At 37.9% G+C, this 12,072-nt stretch overlaps 1 protein-coding gene across 2 annotated transcripts in view; it reads left to right on the plus strand.

Annotated features, from left to right (window-relative positions):
* The window catches only part of TFAP2D (transcription factor AP-2 delta), a 59,809-nt gene extending 54,935 nt beyond the window's left edge, over positions 1-4,874 (plus strand). The window contains exon 8 of one of the 2 annotated variants that reach the window (XM_040983003.1): positions 4,504-4,874. In XM_040983003.1, the coding sequence (XP_040838937.1) occupies positions 4,504-4,723 (220 nt within the window). In that variant the 3' untranslated portion in view covers positions 4,724-4,874. The remainder of the gene's footprint in view (positions 1-4,503) is intronic. The other variant, XM_040983002.1, reaches the window with a different exon arrangement.
* Positions 4,875-12,072: the final 7,198 nt, after the last annotated feature.

Here is a 12,072-nt window from a genome sequence, read left to right on the forward strand (position 1 = left end):
AGATAGTTGATATTCTTTGGTAATCACTTGCAGTCTTTCCAAAGCTACCCACATTGTTTCTGCTTACTGTTCTCCTATTGCTGACCTTATTGTCGCCTTAACCTCTCCCACTCTACTCTAGTTTTGTATCTTTGGGGGAGTGATGTTATTCCTTTCTCGCTAGAATTCTTTTAAGTCCTCTCATCATGTGGGCAAGTAGCTAACACTTGGCAGGAGGACATCTTTTTAAAATAGCTTAAGCAAGGGACTAGAAAACCAACTCTTCCAAGCCAGTATCATAAAAGGAGCTTTATAGGGAGAATAGAGTTTAGATTGATTGAAAAGAGGGAGGATAGAGAGGTATACAAATAAAAAATGACTGGCATATATTCTGGGGATAAAAGGAGGTAAACCTGAGAAAACATGATTGCATATGGTAAAGGAATGAGTGTCAAGAAATAACTTTGTGTATTCAGCATATACGCTTTATTTGTCTGAAAAGCGAATGGCAGAGATCTAGGGAGAGGATAAAGGGCTCTTTCATCCTCTGACTCACTCCCCGGAGTGTCCCAATAGTTGGGATTGGGAAACTCTATGTCTCCCATCTGAGTGGGAGGGAGTCAGGAGCGCTAGTCATCACCATCTACTGCTTCCTAGGTACATTGTAAGAGAGCTGGATTGGACGCTAGGGATCAGGAACTCACACTGGCACTCTGAAATGGCATATGGGCACTTCAAGTGATGACTCAATCGACCACGCCACCTGCCAACTCAACAAAAACTTGTAAAATGTGTCATGAAGATAGATGACATTTAACACAATGCTGCCTGTCTCTTCCTTTTTGTTAAGAGATGGGTTTTTACTGTTTTTATTTTACAGAGTTTATTTGAGGGATGGCATCATGGGATAGTGGGTTAAAGCTCTGACTGCAGTACTAACCCCCCCTATGGCCACTGGTTCAAATCCCACCTGCTGCAATCACAGTCCAGCTCCCTGTAAATGTCCAGGAAAAACAGCGAAAGATGATTCAAATCACCGGGTCCCTGCAGACACATGAGAGATATGGAAGCAGCTCCCGGCTCCTTGCTTTGGACCCTCTGAAGCAGAAGGAAAATCTGCTTCTCTTTATATCTCTCCTGATCTCTGTAAATCTACCTTTCAAATAAAAACAAATAAACTTTTTTAAGAGATCATTTGAAAGACAGAGCTCATCCATACATTGGTTCATGCCTGCAAAAGCCAGGGTGGATTCAGGCCAAAGCCAGAAGCCTAAAACTCATTCTTGGTTTCCCATTTGGATCCAGGGAACTAAGTACTTGAGTAATAATGTGTTGATTTCCATTTTAGCAAGAAGCTGGAGTCACTAGAGGTAGAGCCAGGACTGAAATCAAGCACTCCAATATGGCATGGGGGTATCCCAAGCAATCTCTCAGCTGTTGCACCAAATGCCTACCCCTTGTTTGATCTGCTTTTGGCTTTCATTTGCCTCATTAAGAATAAGGTTTTAGGTTATTTCAATTTAGAGTAATTTCTCCTTGTATATTTTGACTGCATACTTCCAATATCACAGGTACTATTTAACCCAGGCAATAAGTGTATGGCTTAAAATCATCACGTTCCACATGCAAAATTGATCTCTATTTTCAAAGATTTTAAAAATGTAACTATGGGGTTGTCTTATAGATGACCTTAAGCTAATATAAGACTGAAAGTCTTTCCACTTTTATTTTATCTGTCTTTTTTAGTGTTCTAGAACATTAACTCTCTTTCTTTGAACTCAATAAACGGCATTGAAAACTTCTAAAAAATGCCCTATAACTTAATATTATGTTTTCTAATGTGCAAGTAGTGATAAGGTAATTTTAATTATTTAAGTAGGATTTTTCTTGATTAAAGATGACATTGGTAGTGCTTAGTTTTATTACATTCAATATATAACAATTGGTTTTAGACTTTGCTTTTTAAGCACGTTTTCAACTTTTCTAGGCTTCTGTGTATATCCTTGGCTTTAAGAGTGATATTAGCATCAGTGCCTGTAAATTAAAACCTTGAGTGGGCAAAGGACTTACAGTTGTTCCAGTTAAACCGTTGCCACCTTACAAGGCTAAAAAACTTTCTCTCACATATTTGGTTAGATTTATTCCAAGGCACTTAAGTTTCTTTTCTGCTATTTTGAATGGGACTGTTCTTACAAGTTTTATTCTCAGCCACATAAAAAGTCCTAGAGAGAGCTATTAGGCAAATAACTTTCTCTAAATCGCAAAGTGCCTCAGGTCAAAGCCAGCCGCTCCTGAAGGCCTACAAAGCTGACTGTAGAACAGATATGCCAGAGAAACAGAACTGCCAATAGAAATGTGATTTCTCAGAGACAATACAGCATTCCCTTTGCTTAAAATGCTGGGATAAAGGCTATACACCACATCCAGTTTCTCAGAAAAAGTCTCTATGTATAAGACTGTCATATATAAAATTGAAGTAATAATATATACTTCTTAGTCTTGTAGAAAAGAATATGTGAGGTGACACAGATAAATAACTTAGAATAGGGCTTGATGTGTTTCCAGAAATCATTAATTTTAATAATGATCCCACTGAAACTGAATACTGCCCAACACCAGTGAAAAGAGGAGCTTCCACTGAAAGGAGACAACAATATATAAAAACAAATAAGATCCATATGATAGCACGAGGTGCACTAAACCGAAACAAATCACAAGAAAACTCAGCAGTTTGTGCCTGGGGCCAAAAGCTTCAGCATTGGTGATCAACTCTTCTCAAGACGTGCTTTTTTGGAGGTCGGGGGGAGTTACACCTCAATTAATTCTTCACTCCAAACAGTTTCATTTGTTTACCAGTCGTCCTGACAGATTCCAAATCATTTCAGTTCCGTTCTAGCTCTCTCATTGTAGAACCGGAGCTAAAATTAATTGTTCTGCTCGGCAATGCACTGCAGAAAAGATAAAACATGTTTGAACTATGATGTGTTATACTGCAAATTTTGTAAGTGTGATTTCCCAAACACTGATCATTCTTATTTTCTAAATAATATGCAACTGAACTCCTCTTTCTTTTTTTTTTTTAATTTATAAGCTCTGTTAAATACCCAGAGTGGAGATGATAGCCAGCTGTGAGATCTAATGATGTTAAACAGAAAAGTCTGCTGTTACCATGACTATACCACCAGCAACATGTGTCATTTATGAAGAACTTAGTGTAGCTCTGGTGTCAGCTGTGCCTTTTGCATGGCTTGATGTAGACAGTAACCCGCATGCTCTATCAAACCATCGGCTCCATTAAGGTATATTGTTCAGCTACCTTAGACCTCACATCTCACATTTGTCTTGTTTTTAAATATTTTTTTCTGGCAAGAATCATATGCCCTAAGAGATATAGTTTGTTAACTCATTATAAAGGATGGTGCTGATTTCTGAACTGTTAATATCATCATAACTATAACAATCTAAGAGTTGTAAAGAATTAATGCCTTTACTTATTGAATTATAGTATATGTATCTAGAATGCTGTATTATTTAGAGTAGGTGCATGATATATAGTAATATGTTTTTCTGTATTATTGTATGATATATTATAAGCAAAAAAAAAAAAGACCCAGCAGTGTCAATGTAGAACAATTGATCCAAACGAATAGTCTGCTTAGGTTCTGCTCACAAAAAAGTGGATATATAGTTACATATTCATCCTGAGAATAGCATTTTCATGATTGGAAGGGCTTCCTATAGTGAGGTTACTACAAGGCTAACTGCATTCCAATAAAGTTACAATTATCAATTGGAGTCATGACCCAAACTTAGAGTGACCAATGTAAGATAAACGTCTGTTTCTCTCCTTTTAGGAGTCTGGAGGTGAATAGATTCCTTCCATCTCGCCTGACCCCTGCCACCAGGGTGGTTTTTTTCATCTCTATTACGCATAACTATTTTCAGAGGAACTAGATGACATTTCATTGCCTTTTAAGCACGTGAAAGTTGAATATATCATTTCTCCTCATGTTTCACTCCCGATCCTAGTTGCAAAAGAGGCTCAGAAACAGTCTCCAGATGATTGGTAACATGCCAAAGGGAAAATGCATTAGTAAGGAATAGAGAAAATGGAGTCAGAGGAGCCCTAGTCACCATGCACAATCAGTTACAATTTACTTTTGTGTAATCCATGCCCATATAGGCATGCATCGCATTTTTGAAAGCAACATGAGTCCCACACATTAAAAAAAATTATGCTTTCTAATAGGATGGAAAATCAAGCCATTTGTTTACTCAGAATTGCTAATAACAACTACATAACAAGTCTATGAATGACCAATCTTCTTTCAAATAGATTCTAAATTTCTTATGATCACAGACAATATGTTGAATTGTGTGCTGTATCTCCTGCAAAGTTCAAAACCACTTAAACACAATAAATGCTTCTAAAAATTGAATACACTGGTTTAAAAGAGGGGTTTGCTATTCTATATCATGCTATGGGTTACTCATCTCTCTCTTCCTACCATTTCTTCTTTCCAGTTTGATCACTCATGGCTTTGGGACTCCAGCAATATGTGCTGCTCTAAGCACTTTCCAAACAGTCCTCAGTGAAATGCTGAACTACTTGGAAAAACACACTACCCACAAAAACGGTGGAGCGTCAGATTCTGGCCAAGGACATGCCAACTCCGAGAAGGCCCCCCTGCGGAAAACCTCAGAGGCTGCTGTGAAAGAGGGCAAAACAGAAAAGACAGACTAACTACATCAAACAGAATCTATTTCCAGAGTCTTGCTGCTGATATTTTTTCTAATATATATATATATATATATCATTGAGGGTGACTAATCTTCCATGGACCACATCTCTACCCTCCCCCAACCTTCTATAAGAAACAAAAATGGAAATGAAACAGGAAACAAAAAGGACAAAAGAGAATGATAAAAAGGATAGGAGCAGTGTGATTGTGTAATGAAATTGTCACTTTTTAATTTTATGTTATGACAAGCTTCTTTTGTGCACGTGACTTGCTGTTCTGAATTGTATACATCACAGTTTTTAAGCACTTCTGGACTTTGAAGAGGCAGCACAGACTTTTTCACATCTAACTGATGCACTTTCTTGTCCAACTCTGTAGAAAGCATGAGCAAACTGGAACCTACCACTAATACATACAGCTCCAGTTTTTCTTAACTCCCTGTAACTGAAGAGTGCCTCTTTCCATTAAGTAGACCAATCTGGAAATGAACCTATTAATGGATATTTAAGGAACTTTAAAGGGCAGTAATGAACATTTGTCCTGGAATTGATGGCAGTTCTAAAATTTTGGTCACCTCTAGCCCAGTAAACTACCAGTGCCTTGGTGGTATCTAAAAATTCCAGAAAACACTCTTCCTTCTGTGATGTCACTATCTCCTTCCAGGCTCATATTCTCCCCTCCCCAAAAGATGCTCAGAAAAAAAAATACTGAAAGGATAAGAAATGAACTCTTCTATCTCATTACACCAACCTAACTGCTTGAGGATGCCAACTACAATTTAGTGATCAGGATAGGGCTGATAGAGGAGAGGTCATTTCACCACTCGTGGGTTCTTAATGGAAAACAATGGAATTGCTTTGCTTAGGAAAGTATGGTAACAGGACCAGTAATCTTTCTGGGACATTCTGCCCCTCAGATTAGGGGATGAGGTCAAGCAACTAGTATACATCCTTTGAGCGTTGGTGGCCAATGATTGTATGGTTAGAGCGAGAGCTGTTCTCTTTTCTACTTCTGTGTTTCTTCTACTCACCTGAAAGCTGTTTCCAATCCTTTAGAGGCACAAAGGCATTCAGGTCTGTGTTCAATAAATTAAGGAAAACCATATTGATCAGAGAAGATTTCTGCTTTTACTATGATGCTTCCTTTTTCATAGCTTTTCTTATAACTTCATTGTCCTTTAGTTAAGGCAGTGGAAACATGAGACTCCAGGTTATAGCCCAGGGGCTAATTGATGAAAGTTTGGTTCATATAAACCTGTATGTGTCAAGAAACCTGATTGGTTCCATGTTGTACCAACTTTTCTACAGTTAACGATTTTCAAATGTCTAGGCAAATATAAATATAGGTTATCATCCATGTCAAAAAAGCATCATTTCAGCCATGTGTGAGCTCCTAACATTTAATTTTAGCATGAAATAGCCTCCTCTCATTAACATATTTCAATTGCCATCAAAGGTTTCCTCCGTATTATAAACATTATGGGGAATATTATTATTATATTTAATTGAGAGGACAAAACAAGACTTTCACATAGAGATCACAAAAACTATTTTTATCTAATGACACTTTTTAAGATCATTTGAAGATTCTCATCAATCTTGTACATAAAAGAAGAACCACAACATATGAAATTATAAATTTTCTAGCCAAAATTCAGCTAACAAAATTCCATTAAGAATTTTGAATTAAGAAATTCCATATTCCTTAATTCAAAACCATTAACAAATTCCATATAAAGGGATCTTACAGTTATACCGTAGAACTGCTAAAAATAAAAAACTGTTAAAATAATGATTTGTAATTTAATGTATTTAGTTTCATTCAAAAATGTTTTCCATTGTTGATGACTTTAACATTTTCTTGAAATAAAATAGGCTAAGCCCAACATTTTGTTGCAGCTCCAAATTTCATCACAAAATGAGAAATTCAATTTTATGTGTAACTTCCCATATTGTAATATACACACACAGAACAAAATGACAAATATTTCAATTTAATAAGTAGTACATTATATACAGATAATGTGGAATACTGTTTCCTTAATGAAATGTCTACTTTAACTTTCTTTTATTCTGTTTATTATTAACAATACATACATAATAAAATGGCATTTTACTATGCATACCGGCTAGGTACTTAATGTAGTTCATATCATGTCAGATATTCACCAATAATGAGACAACAAATTAGATCGGGCTTATATTATCAGCTTATGTTTTCACCCTTAGTAGTTAACTAGTTGGGGTTTTAACAGCTCAATGGGGTGTTATTATTTATTAGGGTTGGAACAGAAGTATAACACTAACTACAGTGCATACTATTTACTAAGATTTGGGGTGTCTACAAAGCCTTAACTGGACAGCACCCTTTGTTTAACTTAATGAGTACTAAGACATTAATTAACTGATGGACTGGTCCTGATTAGAATCATTATTTATTATCATATTCTAATATACATTGTTAACATATCAGCCTTTGCCTTGTATATAATAGGAATCCAACACTTTTTAAATAAATGATTAAATGAGTGTGTGTGTGTTCTTTGTCCAAAATGGGCCAAAGGACCTTTATTCGTTTTCAAGACTCAAGTGCTTCAATCTGACTTGGTTCCTTTATGGTGATTTGTGAATTATTATTTTTATTCAAATAAGAATTATTTCCATGATAGCACATTAGTTGCAAGTAGATACATTTATTACTGAACAATAAAGAATTCACTTATCAGAATTTAAACAGTGAAGTTATAATCATTACATTTTATAGCAAAGGGTGAATAACTCACCAAAATTTGCGTGATTTTCAGTGTTATAATAATAAAGCAAAGACATGGTTTTTAAGTTTAACTATTACTTGCCCTGAAAATGTGTTCAAATCTCTTATTTTTACTCCAAATTAATTATGAAAATTAATGTAAATTTTTTATAGTTATACTTCATGAAGGAATAAGCTAAATTTCTGCATGAAGATGTGTTTAAGACTTTCAGTAATCAGTTTTAATCCTGTGGCTATTTCTTTAGAGTTACCAATTAACTTCAGTTTGGCAGTACCAAAAAATAAACAAATGAAAACTAAATTACTCTAGATTTCTCTTTTCTGGATAAGCAGTGCTCTTTAAAGAGCACTGGTAAGATGCCTACCATATAATTCGTTTGCTTTTTCAAAAAAGACACCTTGAAAAACGGGATAACTCTTCTCAGCTGTAGAGTTTCTCTCCCTTTCCCTGCCTTGTGGAGCATGTGCTGTTCAATGCCTAGGACAGAACACGATCCACTAGCACCGATGAGCTTGGTGATCTGAACATGACAGTGATCAGACCTACACAGTGTTTGGCAGATCTTTTGGGTCTCCTGCCATAAATATCAGTAGCTCAAAGCACCTCCCACCACATTGTGACAACTCAGATTATCCCACGATGTTGGCTGATGCCTTTTAGTTGAGAAACACTGTCTTGAAGATGGCACAGAAAGCACCTAGATCCCACAATGAATCCACTGAGAAAAGCAATCACGCGTGCTTCGGACCTGTATTTCCACTATGTTAAAGCAGAAGCCAGGAGGCTTTCTTTATTGCCATAACTTAGCTTCATTATGGAATTAATCCTGATGAATTTTCAATCTGTATTTTTCTCCTACCCTCTAGATTCACATAGTCAACTTATAATTATTATCTCCCTGTGAACACACCATATTCAAAATCAATAATGAAATACATATTCATTTACATTTTGCATTTCCTGCTAAAAATATCTCTTATGAAGTTGCCCTAAGCAGACACCAATGAGTTGCCTTAAATAGTTCTGCCTCTACCCAATCCTATAGTTAACCACCATATCCCAATAACTTATCGTCATACTATCACAATTAATTTGCTCCATCTCCAAAACTGCAGAGAATAAATCTGAAATGTGAATATAATTGGAATGTCTTAAATAATATTCTTCATAATCCACTACTACTGTCATGAATAAAATCAAAGTCTGCTACACAATGAACAACATCCTTGTGACCTGGCTGTTTTTCTCCTTTAGCATCTGCCAGGTTTTTTCATATTCCCTATTTCTTCTCAACTACCATCCCTCTACTTGACACACACACACACGGCCACATTAGGCTGCTTTAAATTCTTAAAACTTTCCACGATCTAAGCCTTTGTCTGTATAGTTCTATTAGCTTAAAACATTTCTTTTTAACTGCATCGTATTTGGTTCTTACTCATTTGGTTTAGAATTTACTGATACAGGGCCTGGCACCATGGCGTAGCGGCTAAGGTCCTCACCTTGAACACCAGGATCCCATGTGGGCATCGGTTCTGGTCCCGGTGTCACCGCTTCCTATCCAGTTCCCTGCTTGTGGACTGGGCGGGCGGTCGAGGACAGCCCGGGGCCTTGGGACCCTGCACCCTTGTGGGAGACCCAGGGAAGCTCCTGGCTCCTGGCTTCGGATCGGCTCATCACTGACTGTTGCGGTCACTTGGGAGTGAATCATCGGACGGAGGATGTTTCTCTCTGTCTCTTATCCTCTCTAGATATGTCTGACTTTGCAATAAAAATAAAATTAATCTTTGAAAAAAAAAGAATTTACTGATACAGTCATCAATATGAGTTTTCTATCACTGCATAGCATACTATTCACAAACAGAATGGCACAATTCAATATCCATTGACTATTGCACATTTCTGTAGGCCACAGTCTAGCCCAGCTCAACTGCATTCTTTGCTTAGATACTCATAAAAACTAACTCCACCCTTGTGGCTAGCCACTCCACGAGTGGTACCAGCATCTCAAATGGGCACCAATGAGTCCTAGCTGTTCCACTTTAGGTACAACACCCTGCAAATGTTCTGGAAAAGCAGCAAAGGATGGCCCAAGCCTTGAGTCCTGCACACAGCAGGCCTGAAGAAGCTCCTGGCTTTCAGTCAGACTAGCCCAACTCTGGCTATTTGAGGAGTGAACTGGCAGATGGAAGATCTCTCTCTCACTTCTCTCTCTCTAATTTTCAAGTAAAAACAATAATAATAAATAAGTATTGTAAAACTAATTCCACTATTAGGCTATTTTCTGAAGGCTCAAGCTCATTCATATGACCAGCAAACTCATTCCAAGTGGATGGAATGATTAATGACTGGCTGTCGGTAGAGAACATTTTGTGGCCCCCATAGGCTCTTCGTAAGTCTTTGTTAAATGACCAACTCCTCATTCAAAGTTAACATTAATGAATTGAACCAACACAGTTTCCCCAAATTCTCCATTTCAGTATCAGCTGGAGAAGCCATCTCCTCTTACTCCAATACTATTCAGAAGACTTTTTTAATTTAATCAGAATTCAGCTAAGTAGACACATAAGAAGTTCTTTTAACCATCTGAAGGTGTACAATTGTGAATGTGGAATCACATTATACACAGACTTCTAAAAATTAGCATGGGAAGTCTTGCAAGTTTGTTACTAGAATACTGTCTATTGAGGATACTTTCTCTGATTTCATAAATGAGATTGATTTTATGTCTTTGGGGGTCCTACACCAGCATGTATCTCTGTCATGTCATTTGCCACCACTCTTTTAAAATTTTATTTATTTATTTATTTATTCATTTATTTTAAAGAGAGAGTTGCTAGGAGGGAACCAAGAGACACTTTCAGCCACTGTTTCACTCCTCAGAAGACATTAGTAGCCAAAGTTGGGTAGGTTGAAGCCAGGAACCTGTAGCTTCTCTGTATCTCCCATGTGAGACTCAAGCACTTGAGCCATTTTCAGCTGCTTTGCAGGCTCATTAGCAAGACACTGGATGGAAAGCAAAGCATCCGGGTCTCAAATCTGCACCCATGTGCGATGCTGGCATCAGAGGCAGTGGCTTTGCTCCACAACGCCAGCACCTAAAACATTTTTATAATCATCCATTTGCTTCTTTCTCCTATTAGACAGATGATCGTCAGTTTTTACAGTTGTAAAAGGAGGAAAATATAGAATTTATGCCATTAAGTTGGTGTAAGTATTACATGAACTATTCCATATAGAACACAATTAGTGGGCCTGGCACCGTGGCCTAACAGCTGAAGTCCTCGTCTTGAACGCTCCAGGATTCCATGTGGGCGCCGGTTCCAATCCTGGCAGCTCCACTTCCCATCCAGCTCCCTGCTTGTGGCCTGGGAAGGCAGTCCAGGAAGGCCCAACCTTGGGACCCTGCACCCATGTGAGATGCCCAGAAGAGATTTCTGGCTCCTGGCTTCAGATCGGCACAGCACCGGCCATTGCAGTTACTTGGGGAGTGAATCATCGATGGAAGATCTTCCTCTCTGTCTCTCCTCCTCTCTGTATATCTGACTTTGTAATGAAAATAAAATAAATCTTTAAAAAAATGCTATTAGTACCTGAGGTAAAGTAAGGTCTTAATCAATGCTGTTAATATTATTATAAACTTTAGAATTGTTCATAATATAGGGGCCCAGCACCATGGCCTAGCGGCTAAAGTCCTCGCCTTGAATGCTCCAGGATCCCATATGGGCGCCGGTTCTAATCCCGGCTGCTCCACTTTCCATCCAGCTCCCTGCTTGTGGCCTGGGAAAGCATTAGAGGACAGCCCAAAGCCTTGGGACCCTGCACCCATGTGGGAGACCCGGAAGAAGTTCCTCCCTCCTGGCTTCAGACCGGCATAGCATCAGCTGTTGTGCTCATTTGGGAAGTGAATCATCGGACAGAAGATCTTCCTCTCTATCTCTCCTCCTCCTTGTATAACCGACTTTGTAATAAAAATGAATAGATCTTTAAAATATATATAAAATAACATACTATAACATAATATAGATAGATAGATAGATAGATACTATATGCAATTGAATTTTTAAAAGGAAATCCCTGAATCTTGTCTCCTCAGCCACTAGTGCAGTGCTTACCTGGCCCAAGGATAGTACAAACACAGGTGATGAATAGGGAGTGAATCTGTAATCCAAGGACTATTCTATATGGAGAAGCTATGTCAGACTACACAGGAGACAGGGTGACAACAGTAAATTGTTGGATCCCTGTAAGAATTTTCATATGCGTAGTGCCACAGTGGGAAGGGATAGGTTGAAAATATCTCATGCATGACCACAGAAAGCCATCAATATCAAGCTCCATTTCCACAGTGTAAGTCCTGCAAAAAAAAAAATGCTGAAAGAAAGATTTATGTTTAAAAGTAATGGGAAATAAAGCCATCATCTTATTGTCTCATCTCCAGCAAAGCATCCTTTGTGTAAGCTATAGTAGCCTCAAACAGCACGGAAATGGGTATAAACAGAATGATTGTTTCTATTATCGAATTGAAGCCTGTTTACTTGCATGATTCAGATGTTTTTCTGGGGCATCCATTGAGGG

Source organism: Ochotona curzoniae, unplaced genomic scaffold (assembly GCF_017591425.1).
Source record: "Ochotona curzoniae isolate NIBS_2020 unplaced genomic scaffold, NIBS_Ocur_1.0 contig_3819, whole genome shotgun sequence".
NCBI classification, from domain to species: domain Eukaryota; kingdom Metazoa; phylum Chordata; class Mammalia; order Lagomorpha; family Ochotonidae; genus Ochotona; species Ochotona curzoniae.